Raw genomic sequence first — 22694 nt, 5'->3', positions numbered from 1 at the left:
TTCAAGTGTTCTATGTAACTGGCTTCCAGTTGATATTTACTATATAAACTAGAAGCTATGTATATGCTTTCAAAATTAGGTATATTTAAATGCATGTACCTGATTCAAATTTTTTTTAAACAAATATTCTCGATACTTTCAACTTTTGAAGCATATTCATAAAAATATCAGTTGTACAAAAGATATAAAAAATAAATAGTTTGCAAACCCATTTAACTTGAACTCTTGAAAGAATAGTTGAATCAAGAATTTTCCATAAATATTTGAATGTAGAATTTCTCGTGAAATTTTGTATAACTGCAAGTGTTCTATGTAACTGTCTCCCAGTTGATATTTTATTGCAATAATTCTATTGTAAAATTATTCTAGTACTTTCTCATAACACTTTTAAAAATCGATGTTTTTATCGAGACTCACTATAAATTTTAAAAAAAAAACATTTTGCTTAGCTTTATCCGAGTAAGTTTTCTGTATTTTTTTAGAGAAATAAAAATTTCTTTTCTTTTAATAAATAGAAAAAATTAAAAATAATGAAAAATAAATCTTTGGAAAATTTTATGTATAAATTGCGTAAATATTGATAAATATATCCACTTAGATATAGGATCGTGTGAATATTAATGATAAGAAAAGGATACCTTAAACTGTTTCTAATTTTCGTTCACTGCGTCACTATTTTCTGCACTATTTTCGAATCTTAGACAGAAAAAAAAACTGGTTATCACAGGATTATTTTAGTTAAGAGTCTTAGAAAGAAAAAAATTATTTTTCACAAGATAACTTTATTTTTGGTGTTTAAACTTTTCCGAAAATTTGTACATGGAAAAATCAAGCTGACGTCACCGGACAAAAAATTACTCACCCTAGTGCGCAAGCGCCGATGAATCGTTAGGCTTCGTTAAATGACACGGTGATCAAGTGACGTACTCAACTGCGTGCTTATAGCTTCAACGTGATCAAAGGCAAGTAGCTATCAGTGAAATATTTTTTTCGAAGCTGGAATTGTGTGTAAATATGGGTAAGTGTAAGGATGTGATAGAGTGGCAATAATGTTTGGCGGTGCCCATGGCCATACGGTGAATGAAGTTGCTGGATTTGCTGGCGTTTGGATGCGGACTGTTCAATGTGCCTACAAGCAGTGGTGTAATACACGTGGTCACGGTCGGAAAAAGATCCTGCATGAAAGGGATCGGAGACGTATTTCACGACTTGTCATTCAAAATCACTGCCAAACCCGACAGGAATCGCTTCAGTTTATAAATGAAGGTCCATCCCAACCTGTTAGTGAAAGAACATTGCGACGGGAGCTGCATGCAAAGAACATTTGGAGTTGAACATCTCGTAAGAGGCCATTGCTCACACAGGCACAAAAAGCTGCGCGACTTCAGTGGGCTAGGAGTCACCGAACATGGACAGTTGCTGACTGGCTGAATGTAATATGGTCTGAAGAATCACATTTTTGCTTTTATTAAAAAAGACTCACGTCGTCGTGTGCTACGAAGAGCAGATGAAGCATTTCATCCCGATTGTGTGCAAGGTCAGGTTCAGGTCGAGGACGGTTCTGTTATGTTTTGGGGGTGCTTTTCTTACAATGGATTGTGCCCCCTTACTGAGGTGGCCACTAACATGAACCAACAAGTTAATTTGAACATTCTGGATGATTAGATGTTGCCTTTCAATCAACATCTTCATGAAAAGTGTGTTGTCGATGCCCCTATTTTTCAAGATGACTACAGCAAAGCTCATCGGGCTGGAAGAATCTGTGACTAGATTTACGAACACTCAGATACTCAATTACATCTCGACTGGCCTGCAAAATCACCTGACTTGAACCCTATTGAATATATGAGGGATATGTTGGAACAACAGGTTAAACGTCGAAATCAGCATCCTCGCAATTTGGTGGATTTGCGTGATCAGATCCTCAGCGAGTGGTTTATACTGGATTCAACGTACCTGCAAAACCTTGTGGACTCACTTCTTAACCGAATCCAGGCAGTTATCGAATTCAGAGGCAAAGTTGCACGCGATTAAATGATGTTTTTCATGATTTCTCTAAGGGTGACTAATTTTTTGTCCGGTGTGCTTATGATAACTAAGTGTTATCTTTGATGTTTAAGATTGATTCGTCAAGTCACAGTGCGGAATGTGAATTTCAAATATTCTTTTCTTAGCATTAATACCTACTCTAATGACACTAGCACTCAACACAAGCAGTATTTTTTTTTAACTTCAACCTTTTGCAAGATAAGAAAGCTAACTCCTCGGTTTCCCCCCAGGTGGCAATGGAATAGGAATGCGGATTTCAAATAATCATTTCTTAGCATTAACCCTTACAAGGTGTCTCAAGACACTAACCCTTTGAACGGGTGTACTTTTTTTTTAATTTGAACCTTTTTTGAGCTAAGAACACTAACTCCTTGGTTTCTCACCAGATGGCACTGTAGAAGCTCTTATCAAGTAGCTCATAGTAACTGTACTATACATAGATACCACTTCTATAGACATAGCTGTAGCAGTTCGAAAGTTAAAAGGATGGTTCCATGCTAGGTGCATACCAATAACTGCCAACACTCAATGTGTCTGTACATTTCGGAAAAAACGGATCACTTTGAAAAACCCTGAAAAAAAGAATTTTTAAAATTCGATTTTTCGGGAACTATCTATCAATTTCACTCAAATTTTATATTTTGCCCGGCAAAATTACTTCCTAAAAATTATTTAAAAAAGTGTATATCTTATGATTCAAAATTGTTTCGATTATTATTAATTAAAATAATAAAAATTAATAAATAATTAATAAAAGTTATTTTTTGCATGGAAGTATTTTTGGATAAACAAATTTTGCAACTATGAGCAAAAATTTTTCAATTCACATTTTTTTTTTTAAATTTAAGCTCTCGAGATGCAGCGTAATACGCAACAAATAAAATTAACATTAAAACGTCCGAACTTATGACTGTTCTCCTGATCAAATTATTAGGACTATATTTCTTACTTTGCCGCGATTCCCTATGTTTTAGGAGTCAAAAATTCAAATCTGTCGAAAGAAAGGTATGTTTATTAAGAGAAAGTGTGTTTTTGTGTTTGATTACGTAACTTGAAATATCGCTAATCGCACTAATCAATCAGCCTATTTGAGATCACCCCCTTGAAATATTAAAATTGCGTCCTAGAACGTAAAGATCTGACTATTAGGTCAAAAGTTATTCAGAGTGGTTCGTTTATTTTTTACGTACTTTACATTTTTGATGATAATCTTCGATAAAACGTATAAGGAGATTTCGCGGAAAAAATTATCATTTTTAAAACACAGTTTTAAAAACGATAAATTATTAAAACTGTGGATTAAAACACAGTTTTAATAATCATTATTTGCTTTCCTTTAACCTTTTCTTTATAGTGACATGTGATGTCAACAGTTTCAGCAAACTTGTGAACATCATCAAAAAATGCGACGAGCGAGATTTTCACTTGGGAGTTTCCCCATTAATTTCGAACAACACAGATATATCATTGCAGTAAGATTCATAAGCCTAATTACCACGATGTGCACCTGAATTCGATTATGACATTCTCCTTTGTATTTCTCTTTGCAGAATACTCAATACAGCAACAAGATGCACTAGGGGACACCCTGTACTGCGGTCTTGTCTTTCTCATAGCAGGAAAATGTTTCAAACTGTTGTAAGAACATTAATATTTGTCCTTAAGAACATATTTTTGAAACAACTGAACTCGATTGGTAAGCCTAATAATTGCTTCAGCTTTCATTCTAAATCAAAAATTGCATTCGTTTATTTAAATGTTTGTTTATTGCAGGAAAATATAACCGTGTGAATGAAAGACAATGTTTTGATATGTTTGAGTATAACAAATTGAAAATTTGTTATGATAAACTGTATGATTTTGCTCAAATATCTCGGATTTCTACAATTTATGAAGCAGATTTAAAGTAAGTAGGAAGATACATTTAAAGCCTATTTTTAATATAAATATTTAGTCGCTGTAATAAAATGCAGTTTAATTGAGCAATTTATTCCAATTTTCAATGTTTTAAGTAACTTAAATTTTTTTATATATGATTTGTTTCGATTTGTGAATCAAATGCCCAGCCTGTTGGCTATTAGGTCATTAGGCTCGGTGCTCATTGATTCATTTCATTTAAAAAATTTTAAAGTGATTTGTTTCGATTTTTGAATCAAATGCCAGCCTGTTGGCTATTAGGTCGTTAGGCTCGGTGCATATTGATTCATTTTTAAACTTAATTTAGAATTCTTATATGATATTTGTTTCGATTTATGAATCAAATGCCAGCCTGTTGGCTACTAGGTCATTAGACTCGGTGCTCATTGATTCATTTTTAAACTTAATTTAAGATTTTTATAAGTGATTTGTTTCGATTTATGAATCAAATGCCAGCCTGTTGTCTATTAGGTCATTAAGCTCGGTGCTCACTGATTAATTTTTAAACTTTATTCTATCAAGTAATAAAATAAGTACTTCTCGGTTAGCCGGGAGCAAGGAAATTCAACTATTTTTTTTTCTTTATAATTTTTATTTCATTTTTATGTGTTTTAAATAAATTAACGAAGAAAAGAAAAGAAAATAGAGGAGACAAGTTTGACGACTTTTCGCTTGAGCCCGGCTAACCGAAAAGTACCATAAAATAATTAATCTGAAAGATTGCAAACAAAGATCTCTAGAAATTATTGTATTAGCAACCTCCTTTAGCGTCTATGTGTTTGCCTGAGTCATGATCAGATTCTATTTTATTTTATAACCATCGTTGAACAGCTGACTCAATTTTGTGTTTACGACTACAAATGTTCAACTCCGTATCCTTGTAATTTTAAACCCAATCCAGAAAACAAGGAAACTCTAGGATCAAGTATTGAAAGAAATTTGACATCATGGTGGACTCTTTGATAGAACTATCCAACATTTACGTTACATAGAGAGTTAAACAACGAAAACCTCCCACGGTTAGCCTGATAGCAAAGAGAATCTAACCCATGATCCGCTTTCCAGTAAGGATATTTTACGTCAGCAATGTGGTTGGTTCGAACCGCGTGCAGAATTAGTAATGGACAGCCATCTCTTGGATTCGAACCCAGCCATCTCATTGAAAGGCGAGTGGTATATCCCCTAATCCACTCACGTCTTAATTTCAATCCCTAACTCACGTCTTAATTTTTCAGTAATATAGATAATTACAATAACTTAAGACGACAGTTAGCTATGAGTTATGTAGATATAAACTCTCCAATACTTTTCCACGATCCAATTAACATGAGATATTGCGAAGCTTTCGTCAACGTGTGAAGATGTCATATTTTGTCTAGTTGAATGCAAAATAAACACAGAAGAAACATTAATATTAAAACGATATTAATGATCACAAAGAACATCTGAAGATTCCTTTATGCTCCAGTTTTAGCATGTAATGAGTCCAGTTTTAAGTAAACATACATTTCTTATTAGATTTATAGTTCCAGTGTAGCTTTGGCCCGAATCTGAACATCCGAAGATTCTCTTAAGCTCCAGTTTTAGTGTGTAATGAAGTTACGTAAACATACAATTCTTATTAAATTTATAGCTTATATGGAGCTTCGTCACCAAATAATATTTTTAGAGATAAACCAATCGTTTTTAGAGCTAGAGCACGTCTGAAACTTCATTATCTGGACTCAATTCAAAACCATTAGGATATTGAGCTGGAAGGATCTGGCAACAAAGAGAACTGCCTATGTAAATATTCTGGAGATGACAAAGACCCACAGCAGATAATTATTCTAATGGAGATGTAGTCTTGTAACTAATAACCCAATTCAGAAGACAAGGAAGATTTTGAAACAAGCTTTTAAATAAACGCTTTGTAGACGACTTTTTGAGTAAAGTAATATGCATTTACGTTGCCCCAAGAATTTAAAAAAAAATTTATAAATACAAAACAAGAAACATGACCTGACCAATCTACTATTTGTGCCATTTGAAACCCTCACTGTCAAATATTTGTAACATGCAAAAAGTTTATAGGCAAAAGTGACACTTGAATTCAAGGGATGTAAGCACGTTGTAATTAAACAAAATCGTCGCTGCATAAGCTATATTTGAATGACAGTCTCAAGTAAATAGTTTTTAAACACCAATGCATTCATTTCAACCTAAAATATGCGCTATCTAAATTTGGAAACTTAAAATTCTTTTGGTTACTCTTCAAATTTGTTTAAATATGAATTATCCTGTACACAATACAGAGTATTCTCTCGAAAAAAAATATTAACCTATTTACAATTCTGTTTTAGGTACATAATGGCTTGTTTTGAAGAAGAATTAAGAACTTGCAGCAAAGTTCACATAAAAATGCTTATCAATATTCTTATCGGTTCATTCCTTGGCGACGAAAAAGAATCAAACAGTATAGCCGAAAATAATGGATCTGAGTTTTTCAATTCTAGTAAGCAAACCATAAAATTCTTTTAAAGTATAGTTTACCGTAGGGCACAAGTTTAACTTTTCAATGCTCATGCCCGTAAGCTAAATTTCTCCTTTCCTGCATTATTCCAACGATTGAAATGTTTTACGATTCCTTCGGACAATTGAAAATTATTCTCAGTGGCGCGACCCGCCATAGAGACCTAAGGCCTACTGTGCCCATCTCAGTTTTCTTGACCTAGGGCTTTGGTGTGCAGGAGCAGATGTTCCGGTTAGGTGGTCAGTCGAAAGCGAAACCCCATTGTTTAGTTCCCAAGCATGCTTGGTACTCATTTATCGACCCACTGAAGGGATGAAAGACTGAGTCAACCTTGCCCGACCCGAGGATCGAACCCAGGACCTGCGGCACAGGAGTGCGAAGTGCTACCACTCAGCCCCCGGGAGTCTAATTTCCTCTGACATGATTTATATATACTCCACTGCAATGTGCTGCCACCTGCATTCTATGTGGTTGGTTATTTCACGCTTTCGTCGAAAGTAGGCCACATTAAAGTAACTGTACCATGTATATCATACCATTTATATAAGTCAGAGTGTTTTAATTTTTAACATTTGATTAAATAAGAGTATGCATTTCCTTACAAACCAATCTGCAAAAATGTTATCCCTCATTTTTGGATCTTTTTTATAATTAATTCATGTATTACAATAAGTTTGATTAAACTAGTTCTTTTAGAATTTTTTTTTTATTTTAGGAAATTCTGAGAAAAATACAACGAACTGTAACGGAAAACGTAAGTGATTTTTTTGGCATATAAAATATCTTCCAACTTGTTAACTTTTACTCGTACAACAATATTAAAACACTTACAGTTACTTTTATCTTAAGTCCTGGATTGCATACGTTTCCAAGTCTCTAACCTTAACCATGAATGAATTCACAGATAAAGCTGAACATATGATAGTAGTAGTGCAAAAAAGCATTACGATATGAATCATGCAACATGGGGTGTTTATGTTTCGTGTAACATGAGTTTTCGAGTAACATGTTTCATTTGAGATCAGAATATTTTTTATTTGTTTCTTGTAAAAGGTAGCTATTTTTTGTGTATGAAGAACATATTTGTGCGTTTTGTGAAACTTGAAAAACGTTCTTAGGTCTTCCATGTAACATGAGAAACAGTCAGATGCTCCATGTAACATGAGGAACATTTACAAGAAACATCACATAGCACAGTTAATATTTTTATGTGTCTAACTTGAGGAACATTCTTGTGTGTTTCGTGTAACACGAAAAACATTTTTGTGTTCTTTGCAACATGGAGAAAACTCAGTTTCGAGTAGCATGATAAAAGAAAATTAAAACATTCAATTCCATGATAATTTAATTAATTTAATATGCATGTCGAAACACGTGATCTATATTTATCTCATTCTCAATTTTTCTTCTAGCTGGAGAGAATTGCTCTTTTAATGATGCAATGAACCGTAAGTTTCTTATTTTTTCAAATTGATCTCTCCCCTTTCTTTCAGCTTATGCGGTTGCGACTAATACATAGGTTTTATGAACCTACGAGTTTAAATTTTTGGAGATAATCTCAAACATGTCCATTTTAAAAGATTAAACACAGTGTTTATTAATTCAGCTTAAACAGCGATGCTGATTATTTTATAAAACAGGTCTAAATCATCTTATCACTAAAAATAGATTTTTTTTTTGATTAAGTATACATTATCCAAACTGCTGCATAACTCTTTTTATTCCCCTGACCTCCTGAATTAAGAAGCATTTTACTTTATGAAATTGCTTTAAATCATAATAGTTTCTCGAAATATCCCACTGATTAACCCATAATTATTTGTAAATGTAATTTATATGCCGGCCGTGAAAGCCTAGTGGTTAGGGAATCGAACTCCGGTCCGGGGAGGGTTCGATCCTCAGGTTTGCTAAGATCTACTGAGTACATGCGATATACGTGCTCATAAAATATATGGAATCTAAAGTCCTGTGGTCAGTAGCTTAGCAATACAATGGCTACAAGGATTTAGAGAAAATCCCCTTCAAACAGATCTGTATCTAAATTGAGGAAGAAGCCTCACGGACAAGGGGTGCTGCCATCTATCTGTGGGATTCTGAAATAAGATGTACTTTCACTCTTGCGGTGCTCTTTTCTCAAACAGAAGGACCACCTTTTTGATTTAATTCGCAAAAGGCAAATGGCTGGTGAGCTTGGCTTGTCCGAGTATCCTTAGAAAGAACAATTTGTGTGTGATATCTTTTTTAAAATGCTGTATTTACTAATAAAATAAAATCATTGCTTTTCAGGACATCCACGTGAAGCTGAGTATCGAAGCGTTAGCGACGAAGGTATACCAACTTTATATGTAAATTGTACCGTAAATAGTTGAAATTCGTTCCTTCTGTATTTCTACTACTAGTAAAAACGCGAGCTACGCACGAGCACCGGAAATTCCGTGTTCGTTCAATAGTAAATCTATAGTAAATCGTATAATAGTAAATCGTAAATAATCGTAGTAAATCGTATAATAGTAAATCATAATAAATAGTAAATCGTTCAATAGTAATCTATTTATAGGCATAGAAAGAAACACGATTGGTGTCAAAGCAAAAGAGGTAATCGCTTCAAGCTTTCAGAAAAATCAATGTATATCTGCGAAAAAATAAAGCATCGTATCAAAGACGCAGTAAATCAATAAATCTGAAAATTAATGAATCAAAGAAATTATAAATGTAAGAATTGATTAACCAATGAGTAAGCGAAACAAAAAGTCTTTGTGCCAACGAATCAATAAATCAGTAAACGAGTAGATTAATGAAGTATCGAATGCACTTTATAATAAAATCAGCAACAGAGTCAATCGAGGAATGATGGATTCTGTGACTTGTTAATTTGCTCATTCATTAATTCCCAGCTAAGCTGATTCATTTACAATCTGATTCGTTGGTTTATTAATTTGCTGACATGTTTTCCACTCATGCGTCGTTTTGCTAATTTATTAAATCTCTGTTTCCATTATTATTCTGATTCATGATTTATTGGTTTGTTCTTTCCTTGCTTTACTAATTTGATTTGTCTTTTTTTTAATTAATAAATTATAGATTTGCATATTCATTTATTTACCCATACACTGATTCATTGATCTGATGATTGATTCACTATATATTCATGTATAATTGTTGAGATCAAATGCAGTAAAGTTAGGGTTTAGGCCTTCAAACTCCGGTTTATTTGTCTGACGAAATAGAACGCAATTTAAATTTTGAATTTTCTCCCCAAAAGGTCTGTCCATCTCAGCTTGAGCCTACCTCTAGATCAATTTTCCAAGAGATCGAGAAAAAAATATCATGTAATGGTATGCCTTTTATCCGAATTGGATAGAAATCACATCGTAAAAATGATATGAATCCGTAAAAAATAATTGCATTTTCTTGCACTTGGCCCTGTACCAGCCATGATAGGTTCTCACTGAATGGCACAAGCTTTAATGTAGAAAAAATGGCCATATAAGTACACAACCGATGAACCCTCCATCCCAGTACTTGGTCGCAGCTAGTGTACCTTCTGAGGTTGAGCTTGAGATTTTAAATTCTTGAGCGTAAATTTCAGCTTTGGCGACTAGCGTCATTTCAACATTGGCGACATTTTTCAAAATTGCGCCAAGTGTGTGCTTGAATTTCACCAAAATTTTAAAAAGAATTACATTTTTAAAAATAACCTGAAATTTTAATTAAACAATCAATACACTGTATTTAGACAAGCATTTCTTCTTTAAATGAAGTAACTTTTAAATATGTTTATTTCACGCCAATTTTTTTAAACCATTTTATTCCCTGATTCTTTTAGCGTGTTGAAAATAATCTTTATTTTTTCATTATTAAATCTAGTTTTGAAATTTAAAAAAAAAAATATATTAAAATGCGTTCTAATAAATTCCCTTTACTTTTTTAGAAAGAGACAATCTGAAAGACGAAATTGTCTCTAATTTAGATGATGATTATAATGATGGAAACCAAGACCTTCATAAAGTTAATGGGAGAAGTGATTATAATAATTTTACTGAGGATGGGAAAAATACATACGAGTCCGATGAATATGACGACTCGGATGAAAATTCACTATCAAATGAAGATGAAGAACATGATATAGTTCGACGACGAGGTATGCATTAACCTCATACAATATATTCCTATAAATATTGTTTTACAATATTTACATGATGCAAAATAAATTTTAGTGAAAATCCTATAAATAAAATGCACTGAAATACTTATAAATTAGGTTTTATTTCATCATCATAGTTGGCCAGACAGCCCAATGTGGGCCATTGCCTTCCTCTGTAGAATTCTCCATAACGACTTTTGATTTCCAATTCTTTTCATTAATTGTAGGAATATTAGACTTCACCTAGTCAGCCCATCTCAATTGCGGTCTTCCCCGCTTTCTTGTTCCAGTGGGTCTAAAAAGCAGTATTTTTTATTTTTTTATTGTATTGTCATCACTCATTCGTATCGCGTGGGCCCTCCAATTCATTCTGTTTATTTTTATGTATTTAATAATATCGGATTGTCTATAAATCTTGTACAGTTCAAAGTTAAATCTCTTTCTCCAGTTATTGTTTTCATTTACACCATTACAAGTATATTCCGCAAAATCTTTCTCTCAAATATTGCGATACAGTTTTCCTCCAGTTTTGTCATTGTCCAAGCTCTAGAAGCGTATGTCAAGACTGGACCAACAAGAGTTTTATTTTACAGATAAAAAAAAGACTGCAGAACATATTCTTCTACAATAGCGTAAGTAGGACAATAACGCAGATAGCAAATCAATTTCTTAATGTGTACCATACATCGAAAAAGGCGTGTCCTTGTCGAAATGGGCGTTACTTTCAAGGTATGCGAGTTCACATCAAGTCCGGGTCACCAATGTGGGGAAATTAGTTATCGACAAAGTCAACCTTCATCATTCAAGAGGTATCTCAAGATAGAATCTAGTTAACACGTCTTATGTACTAGTGAATTGATGTTTAATATTCGTAGGGGTAGTACACACCTTCTCCTCGAGAGCCTGTTGGTCTTGCATTGAAGTTTTTAAACTAGTATAATCTTCATGCATTCTGATGACAAGACCTGACATTTTATTTTTTTAAGTATATCAGCTGATTCCTTATATAAGCGGTATAGCTATAAATTATATCTTCTTAACTATGCACCTTTTTTTATATACTATACCTAGTAAACACTGGTGTTATTAGGAGAATTTGCAGAATTGGTCGCTTATCTCTAGAACTACTAGACCGACTTACAAACTAGAGGGATGTATGCCTCATGAGGAATAATTTTAGGGGGCAACATTCGTTTCGGCCCATAGAAGGTCCTGTGAGAGATAAAAAATAATTCAATGTATAGAAAAATCGGTATTTTATTACTTCAATGCAGACTATTAGTTATAGTAATTGTCTCATAATGCAATTAATTTGTAATTAATTTTCTAATTAATTAATTTGCTAATTAATAAATTAATCCAAAAATTTATTAATTATTAATTAATTAGCTATTAATTATTAATTAATTTGCTAATTAATAAATTAATCCAAAAATTAATTAATTATTAATTATTAATTAATTAGCTATTAATTGTTAATTAATTGTTAATTATCTATAAATTAACTAATTGATTTGCAATTACATACTCCAATTAATTTGGAAAGTTTTTTGAAGAAAAAAAAATTAAAAATTTTGATGTCATTTTTTTTTTTTAAATTAACCTTACAGGTTTTTCTGAAAAACTACAGATATGTAAAATTTTCGAAATCAGTTTTGAGAATAAATATGTATTATATAGTACGTGAAAGTATCACAAAATTAATTGGAGTATGAGATAATTACAATAACTAATAGTCTGCATTGAAGTAATAAAATACCGATTTTTCTATATATTGATTTATTTTTTATCTCTCACAGGACCTTCTATGGGCTGAAACGAATGTTGGCCCCTAAAATTATTCCTTATAAGGCATACATCCCACTAGTTTATTTCAAAATTGGCGAGTCACACTTCCCTAGTTTCCCTTGTTAGAGAATTTGCAGAATTGGTCGATTATCTCTAGAACTACAGGACCGATTTTAATGAAATTTGATATGAGCACACATTGATACAATACAAAGCAAATAACCATTCAACAGTTGTAATACACAAGCATGATCGTGCGTAACACTCGTTGGAGTCAGAAGGTATAAAATTGCCAAAGGACAATTCAGGCCAATTGCCACAGGAAAGGATAAACTGCCTTATTTCAAGTATGAAATCACGCTGCAGAGCCTGTATACCTGTGAGAAGGGACCATAACTATACTATTAAACTTTTTTTCGCTAATTCTGCAACCGCCGTTTCACACTTTCCGACTCCAACGAGTGTCACTCACGATGATTAGCGTGTATTATGCACAATTGTTGAATGACTATTTGTTTTGTATTGTATCAATGTATTGACATATCAAGCTTCATTAAAATCGGTCCAGTAGTTCTAGAGATAATCGACCAAGTATTCAAATTCTCTTAATTTCTTACATCCAGTGTACATACATGTCAGTGCCTTTCTCACAATGGCAATAATTTTGTGTTTGTGAGGTTGAAAACTATAAACTTCATTCTCATAAAATATATTTTCTTAAATAAATTTCTTAAAATAGTCAAAGCAATTTCTTCATTTCAGGTTTTGAAATTGATTGCGAAGCTTCAGATAGAAGTAAGTTACGTTCATTCTAATTATAAAATGAGAAGTACTAATTAATACTCATGAATAGTAAAATAATAATTAATACTTTATAAATTGTAAACATAAATGGTAATTAGGATCACGCTATGTGATTTAAATTACACAGATATGAAAATGCAACCATTGTTTATCTGCTGCAAGAATACAGCAGTTTGAAACTACGACATCAAAATTTTTCTTATCTATCCTTAAAAATACTGATCTGAAATGGGTGACATGTTTCCCCCCACTTATTATAAATATCAGTACAAACAGTACAAAATAACAGTACAAGGAACGCAAATGAAATGAAAAGCGAACGAACGGATCGAAGGTGAAGTAATACCATTGATGAAATTTGAGATATTGTGCCAGACTGCTTCGAACATTTTTATTGACTAATTATCGGTCAAAATATTCACTCCTACCCTATGCATGAAGTAGACTATTCTGCTTTTCTATTCCACCAAAACTTGACCTCAGAATACCAAAATTTATATGTATGATGTCAAGGAGAGGCGTCACCCTAGGAAGTTCTTCCACCACTAGCGGTAGAGTAGCCATCAACAGACTAAATAACTGTAGTGTATTTGCCACAAGGTTCTGGTTAAATATGGAACAACAAAAAGTCCTCGCACTAATTGAGGTTTGAAAGTTGGAAGTTTGATATACCAGCTCAGGAGCTGCCCAAGACGTCTGTCCAAAGTCAAGATTAAGTGGGTATAGTGGCTATTTCCCTAAGAAACAGGGCTATGTATCCTGTCAGGGTGAGGTGGTGCATGTATCTCTATTTCAAACGACTTTATCACCATCATAATATTGCCATACAGTGCCACCGTTGAATCAAAATGCAACAACAACATGCTAGGCAAATGTGGATACTTTTTCTAAAAATTCAAATCTGCAATGAAAAAAGGCTTTTGTTTTACGAGATTTTAAAGTTGCTCTCAATCTACCTCCGGGTGATAAGATTTAGGAGGGTCGAATTTGATATAAATTATTTTGAAAATATTTCACACGTGTACTTTCAGATTTTCATCAGATCCAATATGCACTTTTTGAAATATTTGCTCGTTTTCATACATTACACCCTTTTGCAAATGATTTGAAAATACAAATGATTTGACACTCGTAGATTATGGAAAGTTTTTTGGATAACTCTGGGTGAGGAAAAATTGGTAGTTTTTTAAATTATAGCTAAAAAAGACACTGTTTTATCTCTGGTAGTACAGAGTACGGAATGTACAAAAGAACGTATTTATATTTCAGAATTAGAGTCTTGCATTGAAGACATCAAACCCGAAATAATTGAAAAATGCATGCCAGGTATGGCGAATTTTAACTACACCAATCGTCTACCAGAAAATGAAGCAGCATATAAGTTGTAAGTCTAAATATTTTTTATTTATAAATTGATATGTATATTTAATGTGTAGTCTCTTGAGTTTATAATACCCCTGCTAAGACAAATCCGCTGGTCCAGCATCACAAAATTGTTGGAAGCCAGCAGCTAAATCGAAGGGTCGGCGTACGCTTTCCTCCACTTTCACCGATGCAAAATTAGATTGATGGCCAACTGTCGGCCCAATTACTGTAGGGCCGTTTTCTGGTCAACAGTATTTGCTGGCTAAAAAGCACAGAGTGAAGAAATTACACAACATTTTTTGTGGTGCTACCTGCAGATCGTCTTCAATGAAACTTAATAAAGTTATAAAGCATACTTTAAAACAAAATTCAATTATTGGTCTCATTTTGGAATTTTTCTTATTACGTTCAAGTATTAGTTTGCGACTCTTAATATTGATAGTTTTTTAGGTTTACAAGGATTCTAAAGTTATTATGAAAACTTTATGTTGATATTTAAAATTAATATTACAAATTGATTGTTTTTTGTCTTAAAAAAAAAAGATATTACTGTTTTAGCGAAATTTTGTCAAAAAAATTCAAGTTAACTTGTTTCACTGTTGTTGTTTTTTCTGCATTAAATAAAATACATTTTAATTCAACTAAAAAAAATTCCACCTACTTGTATGTTTTAAAGTTTTTAAAATTTAAATGTTTAAAACGAATTTTAATCTATTTTTTTTTTAATTGAAGAATGAAAAAAAAAACCTTTTTGTTTCCAATTTAAATTCTAGACCAAAACAGTAACGAAAATTTTTTTAGAATTCTCAAAATTTTTCCTTACCAGAATTTGGTTAGGTAATGTAATATTTTAAGCGAAGAATATTTAATTTTTTCCCGAGAGAATTTAAGAAAAGTCATTTAGGATATTTTCTTGCATCATTTTTTTTATCGCAGCTTTCAACTACACGGATATGGTACATAATTTCCTTTTTTCTTTTTATTAATAGAAAAGGTTGCATTAATATTAAAACATTAAAATATACTAGTGGGCTGCGCCCCTTGCTCGCTAACGCTCGCCAACCCCTGAAAATTGCTACGCGATCTTATATGGTTTGCTTCGCAAACCAAGCTCGCTTCGCTCGCTACTAACTTAGGTGCATTGCAAATACACAAAATTCTAAGAATTCAAAACAATCATTCAAATCCATATAACAACTTTTTTTTTAAAAAAAAATTACATCTTTTTAGTAAATACTATGTCATTAAAATAAATTTGAATTCAAATAAATGACATGTAATTCGTTAAACCTATTAGAACTGTGCTATAGTATAAAATCTTAAGATAAAATTTCTAAAACTGATATCTCTTTAAAAAGGTTAAAATTTTGGCTATAATTAAGTCTATTAAAAATTGAAATAAGTGAATTGCAATGGAAAAACCTGCATAAACAAATAAATTCTAGTAAAACAAATAAATTCGTGATATAAATCAAAAATCGTCAAATAAATTCGTAATATATAAATTCATAAAAAAAAGCGCTTTCGACAAAATACTAAAATAGAAATCTATCGACAAAGACTACTCACTTCTGCCTAGCTCATGCTCTCTTTGGTTATTTCACTTTTTAAAAGCACTATATGTTGAGCCATCTCAGCGAGATTTGGCATGTGACATTTTTAGCGGCAATCATTGGTCGATTTTCTAGCGTTGCCATTCGGGGAGTTGTATTGAGGCTTTTTTTTGTCGCCGTGCAAGAGAAATATATATATAGATATTCATCAAACTATCATAATTTATAAACGGTTTGAAAAAATATTGTTGAATGATGGTATTAATAAAATTTTTAATTTCTGCCTTTTTTCTTTCTTTTTTTTTTAAATTTTTTACAATATTTTCCAACTTAATACATTTGATTTATCCCACTGTTAAAAGGCAATCTTGTCATTTTTTTTCAGGCAAAAATATAATTCAGAAATTTGTCTGAAGCAGATATTTCGAAAATGCAGCCAAGAAGCCAGATTTCGAATTAAGACAAAACTAAAAAATCTAATCGGTGTCAATTTGAACATACTACATAAAACAGAATGTAAGTAATTTCTTAAAATTTCTCTCTGCTAATCTTCCTTAAAATATAAACCGATTATTTAATGTGTTGGCATAATTGAAGAGGTGTATTAGTGTAAAAGGCATTTATGAAAATAAAGCTTCATTGGGAATTTTATTTTCGTCTTATTTAGCTTATTTCTTTATTTATTTAGCGAAATCTTTTAATTCCGATCTCAGTGGATGAAGGTTCCTGTCTCTTAGTGTTTTGGGAGTAGTTTGGCCATAAACTGTTGACGAATAACCTTAGAAAAACTTATATTTAGGCAGCAAGTAAATACGCCAAGAATATGAATGCCATGACGCTAGTAGCTTAAATAAGTGTTAGAGACTTATAGATTACGATAATGCGAATTGGAAGTTAGCAAAGAAAAAATATAGGCAAGACTTAGTCTTTGTTACCTATTGTACTTCATCACCTTCTGTTTCGAATATAGTGTAGTGGTGAGGAGAATAAAATTTATTGAAAAAGATTACATATTAAATGGCCGAAAAGATTAAAAGGAAAAGATCAGCGTGAAGCTTTAGAATTCTGAACTAGGCATCACGATCAATAGCGCTAGCCGTCACATTCACCTATTCAAAAATAAATGTCTGAGCTACAGTTGAGACTACAACAAAGGCCATCTGTTGGCCAACTGTTATGAGTCCTGTAGTTGTTGACTAACAAACAAAAGAGTTTTAGATGTTTTGCCAGCAGATTATCGTCATCGAATCAACAACTGGAGGCCTGCAATTGGTGTACGCCCAACAACATCTATGCTTGTTCATTTAACTTGTGTCTTACAGAGAAAAAAATTCTTGTATCTGATCTAACTAAAACATTTGCTGAACATTTCTTTTTTATTTATTTCTAGCAACAGCACTTGATGTACATCATTCGCTGGAGTGTAAAAACTCTCCGCACAGACCCATAACGAATAACAACAAATTAAAAAAAAAGTCAACGTATTAAAACATTTGAAATACAAAAACAATTAGAACAAAGAAACATTAAATAGAATATCAACATAGAAATGTAAACAGAAAATCAGTCAGTTAGCAGTGGCTGCAACTGTTCCCTAGCATTTAAGTATCTGTCGTAGATTTTATTTGTCAAATGCCAGTTACATTAGCCGTTAGGCCATTAAACTTCTTGCTTGCCAATAGCGTAGAAATATATAAGAAAAATCTGTCAGCGCTTCACACTCTTCCAAATCTTCTGCCGTCATTGGCCGTCCACTATCACATATAACACACAAAGGTGAATCGGCTAGTTCAATGTGAAATAAATGATTCTGTAGATAATCATGCCCCGTTAAAAGTCTAAAAGATGCAATCGCAACTGATCGCGGGTGGTCAGGAATAAAAGCTGAGTTTTTTAAAAGAACACTCCGAGGATTGCCCCGAGTGGCAAAACTTCTAAAAGTCTTTTGATATATGAGTGATGTCAGCAGTTTAATGGAATGGAGGCTTGCTTTAGTTTTGGGCTTTCGGAGAACCGCAGCTCCTCTTTTGGCAAGCATATCTGCCATCTCATTTCCATAAATACCGCAGTGTGAGGGCACTCATTGAAAAGATATCTTGTGTGAAAGTTCTTTTATGATTTCCTGGCACTGCTTGACTAACATGTTCTTAAACTCTTGATAAGAGGAGGTTGCCTGCATTGCTGAAGTTGAGTCTGAAAGGATGACTGCTTTCTTGAAAGAGTTCTGCATCAATGGTAGTTGTTGAAGAGCCACCTGGATGGCTTTCAGTTCTCCATCAAAATGCCCCTACGGTATCTGTCGTAGATGTTGCCAGTAACTGCGGGGTAGACCCCCAGATGCTCAATATTCATAGGGGAGTCCTTCCCACACAAGACACAGTTTGGATCGGGAAAGATATTAAGTCTATGGAGGTGAGCAGCAAGGAAGTCGTGTCCGGTTTCCAACCTAAAGGCAGCTACCGTAATGCGTCTCAGGTGATCAGGGGTCCTATTCAGAGTCTCCCTCCAGACCTGGCCACCAATTTGTTCATTAAAATTATTTTCATGACTCTTAATTATCGCGTTTTTATTTATTCTATTTATGGAAGAATAAGGAATTTCGCTCTGGAATCTCTGTAAAATACCAGTTCCTTTTTTAGCAAGAAGATCTGCCATCTCGTTTCCATAAATATTACAGTGAGAAGGAATCCACTGAAGCAAAATATTCTTCTTTAGGGACAAAAGTAGCCCAAAATTTTCCTTACAACTTTTAATTCCAAGAGAATCAGAAAAATCAACAGATGTTACTGTTTGGATTTCCGAGATGGAGTCGACAAATATAACGACATTCTGTATGTCATCCATTCTTGATAATAGTTGCTGAGAAGTAGTTCTAATAGCCTCCACTTCACCATCGAAAGGAGTTGTGTTTGGTCCCAAACTCAAATAAAATGAAAATAGTTCAGAAAAAATACCAGCGCCCAAAAAAAATACTTTTCCTCCAATAATATTCGTTTTGTTTCCTCTAAAAATATTGATACTATTACATAAATACTTTTTCTCGAATAATATTTGTTTCGTTTCCTCTAATAATATAGATTCTAATAGATATACAAATACTTTCACTTGAGCTACAGGCTTTGTAAGGTAAGCGATATTTTGCATTAAAAAAAGTTGTAGTATTGCACATAGGGGAAAGAATCGCTCCTTTAATAATAGAAGCAAAGAACTTCTCACACAAATATGATACATACAAAGCTTTAGGCCGGGATAGTCTGGTTGGTAGGGCGCTGGGCCCATGTCCGAGAGTTCGTGGGTTCGAACCCCGTCGGCCGAAGACTCTCCGTGTAGTTGGTGACTGATGCACGTTAAAATTCTGTGGAGTTGCAAAGTCCTCCATGTTCCCATAAAAAATCAAAACCTCTGGGGGTGCTGGATTGGAGATCGATCGTACTCTGATTCAGATCAAAATTACGATTTGTGGATGAATGAATGGGTTCGCCTTATAAACAGGTGTGACGTATGATGTGGCAAAAGTCGAATTCTTGGCCATAGATGGCGCCACTGAAAAACAAGAATAGCACTCTGCCTTAAATTTGCTCGGTTTCACCAAGCAAGATTGCTCGTGTGGCAAATTGCATTAGAACTAACCAACCATACAAAGCTTTAATTTTGGACGTATGGCCATGTTTAATTTAGTCTATAACAATAATGCCGCACTTTCAAAATGGAAATGGCCCCTGAAAAGTTTTGATGCACTCTTTTTAAATGTTTTTCGTCAATTTTGAATGATATCTATTAAAGAAATGACTAAACTTGATATTTTGTGCCTGCTATTTTTATCAATATATATGACACTTGGGGTAATAAATGCCACCTTCTCGCTTCGCTCTCCGATTCCCCCTGTTACTTCCCAATCAATTTGTTTCCTTATGATAAACAAATTGCTACATTAAAAGTATTATGTATAATTCTATTTTTAAAAATATTTTCCTTATTTTATTAATAATATTATTATTTAAATCAAATTTTATGGATTAATTGATGATTATGGATTAATTAATGCTGAAGTCTTTACATTTATTTTATAATTAGTCCATCAATTATAACAATAAAAGGATGTTTCTTCTGGAAAATTGATACTCAAAGTTTTTTTTAACAAAAAGTTTTGTTCTGTTATTATATATGATACCTGAAAACTCTTCTCGGTACGCTTCCCCCCCTTTTTTATTTAAAGAGAAGTGGGGGGATATGAGGGAATGAATTGACAGGCAAATTCTCGACAGGCAAATGTACAAAGCTTTATTTTTTTATCTGTACCAAGCTCATTAAAATTATTTCAATCTTTCAATTCTTTCACCAAACTACCGGAATATTGAATATTATTCTGAAATGATACTTTTTTCTTTCAGTTAATGTTGATGACTGCAGCACAGAAAGTTCAAATACTCTGTTCAGAATCATTGAAGAATGTCTGAATGAATCATTAGCATCGACAACGCATGACATACAGATACATCGGCATTCTATCATTACAAAGTATGATAATTGTTAACATCCTGAATCTGACGCTCCGTGAAAAATCTGATCGAATTTTCGCAAACACGTTACTGAAATACTTTGACTGTAGTTTTATTACAAATGCATACATCCTACAACATTTAAGGCTACTTCAAAATTAGTCTCTCCAGCGGTAGCGTGCTAAAGCAATTTTTTTCAAAAATAAAACAATTTTTTCATAAAACTTTTATTAGTAATTGAGATGATCAACTTCATCTGACCTTTTATATATCTGTGTAAATCCTTTATATGTAGTGGTAAACAATATATTTTTTTAAATTATAATATTTTCCATAAGAATAAATATAAAAAAAAAATTCTAAAGCTACTGATAAAATTTATAAACCAAATATGAGATCAGTTACAAAAATGTTCTGAAAGAAATCGATTGCCAAACTAAAACAAAGCGCGTCGTGTTTCTTTTCTCATAATCGAAAGGTTACCCTAGCAAAAAATATAGACAAGGATAATTGCGTCTGAAATACAGTAACAACAAAATCACGCAGGGTGATGCGGGTGATTAAGAGGAGTGCATGGCAGACCGATTGACCACCCCATGTGATAGCATTTAAAGTGAATGTAAGGTCGAGCTGAGAAAGATAATTCCTGAACAGAACGTAGCAAAATGTACAATTTTTAATTGAAAAAAGTAATTTTGCTTACCTTAGTCAAAGTGTAGGATCGTACTCATTCGATTACATTTTACCATTTTATCAACGGCATGGGAGATTATTGCATTCGTTTTCCTGGTTCTTAGCTAACTTGAAATTGATGTCAAACACTTCACGCAAACTTTGGTGCCAATTATTCAGATTCGTTTATCCCAGCCAGTATACCATTAGTAAAAGCAAACATTTAACAATAAATGTCCACTTTACACTCACCTTCTGCTAGCAATAAATTTTACCAATGCGCATTGTCCTGTTCTGAGAGCATCCGTCGTAGAATAACTTTACATTAACTTTAAATGCGATCATGTGAGTAACTTTTTATATATATGAAAGTTGACATGGTCGATAACTACTATCCCCACACATATATTTCTAGCAGTAATCCTTAAAATAATAAAACAAAAATTTATGATAAAAAAACCTTACTGATAAATAGTCAATTTTTTTAAAATAAACAATATTAGTTATTTTTGAAAATTAATTATTGTTTGTTAATTAAGTGCATATGTAAAACAACCAAAATATTATTTATTTTTCTGTTATTTTTTTAAAAAAATGCCCTAAGATTTCTGTGACACTTGAACGAAAGTTCTTTTGTTATTTGCATTTACTTTCGTTGATTTTATACTTATAGGCTATAAATTTGTTGATTGACAGTGGCGTACGCAAGGGAGGGGTTTAGGGGTTTGAACACCCCCCTTGAGCTCAAACAAAATGGCAAAAATAAAAATTTTAGTAGAAATTATGCGGGTATTATTTTTTAAGACTATATATTTTTATTTGTCTAATGCCTACCTTTTTTTCTCACGGTATTTCTCAGAATACTGAAAAAAACATTTACTATAATAGGGTTGTACTTTTGAAACCAAATTCACGTGATACTGTTATGGACTGGTTCCCTTATGTTCTGAAAGTCGCGATAGTTTTCGAGACTGGCTGTCATTCGCGAGGTCCTTACGCGATGATTCTGGTATCTTAGACGTTCTGTCGTCTTTGAGACAATTCGAGAATTTTGGAGATGCGGTGAAAAATTATATAAAAGGGGGAACGGAGTACAATGTAAGTTTTTCTGTTGTACAGAAATGTGATACTTTCGTTGAAGAAAGCGTTTCTAGTATAACAAAACTTGATGAATGTGAAAGTGGCCCTCAAAGTGTTACTTCTCACCCATATGACATTGGAGTTTTTTCAGAAGATATTACATGCGAGAAGATATTACATTATGTTCTTAAACTTAAAAAATCAAATCAAAATTTAACTAAACAATGTTGTCTAAATAAAAAGTCAAAACTGTCTAAATTAGGGAAATAATAGTTCTTTATTACATACTCTAATTTCTTTTAGCAGCTTCA

General features: G+C 32.9%; 3 protein-coding genes and 1 long non-coding RNA gene across 4 annotated transcripts; 2 read left to right on the top strand and 2 right to left on the bottom strand.

Moving 5' to 3' along the window:
* The first annotated feature begins 3599 nt into the window (after positions 1-3599).
* On the top strand, positions 3600-6460 carry LOC139426492 (uncharacterized). The gene is made up of 3 exons (XR_011637772.1): positions 3600-3745; positions 3823-3955; positions 6309-6460. It is a non-coding gene; the product is annotated as an uncharacterized lncRNA (long non-coding RNA).
* Positions 6461-8655: 2195 nt separating this feature from the next.
* On the top strand, positions 8656-17620 carry LOC139426570 (uncharacterized). The gene is made up of 7 exons (XM_071185858.1): positions 8656-8662; positions 8765-8806; positions 10410-10619; positions 13173-13205; positions 14484-14598; positions 16518-16648; positions 17523-17620. The coding sequence occupies exons 1-7, from the start codon at positions 8656-8658 to the stop codon at positions 17618-17620; spliced, it is 636 nt and encodes a 211-aa protein (XP_071041959.1).
* Positions 17621-17783: 163 nt separating this feature from the next.
* Positions 17784-18179, bottom strand: LOC139426569 (uncharacterized). The gene has a single exon (XM_071185857.1). It carries the CDS (start codon positions 18177-18179, stop codon positions 17784-17786), a length of 396 nt encoding a protein of 131 aa, XP_071041958.1.
* A 218-nt stretch (positions 18180-18397) lies between these two features.
* On the bottom strand, positions 18398-18976 carry LOC139426568 (uncharacterized). Its single transcript, XM_071185856.1, has one exon. The coding sequence runs from the start codon at positions 18974-18976 to the stop codon at positions 18398-18400; it is 579 nt and encodes a 192-aa protein (XP_071041957.1).
* Positions 18977-22694: the final 3718 nt, after the last annotated feature.

The sequence above is a fragment of the Parasteatoda tepidariorum genome, chromosome 9 (assembly GCF_043381705.1).
Source record: "Parasteatoda tepidariorum isolate YZ-2023 chromosome 9, CAS_Ptep_4.0, whole genome shotgun sequence".
NCBI lineage: Eukaryota > Metazoa > Arthropoda > Arachnida > Araneae > Theridiidae > Parasteatoda > Parasteatoda tepidariorum.
Note: the sequence above shows the minus strand (reverse complement) of the source record. Positions and strands in the feature narration are given on the sequence as shown.

Bases quoted from the DNA above. Each gene is read 5' to 3' on its own strand.
- LOC139426570 (XM_071185858.1), top strand. The intron at 10,620-13,172 runs GTATGCATTAAC...TCTTCATTTCAG, and splicing joins TGATATAGTTCGACGACGAG to GTTTTGAAATTGATTGCGAA. The intron at 16,649-17,522 runs GTAAGTAATTTC...ATTTATTTCTAG, and splicing joins CATACTACATAAAACAGAAT to CAACAGCACTTGATGTACAT.
- LOC139426569 (XM_071185857.1), bottom strand. From the start codon at position 18,179: ATGGCAGATATGCTTGCCAAAAGAGGAGCTGCGGTTCTCCGAAAGCCC.
- LOC139426568 (XM_071185856.1), bottom strand. From the start codon at position 18,976: ATGGATGACATACAGAATGTCGTTATATTTGTCGACTCCATCTCGGAA.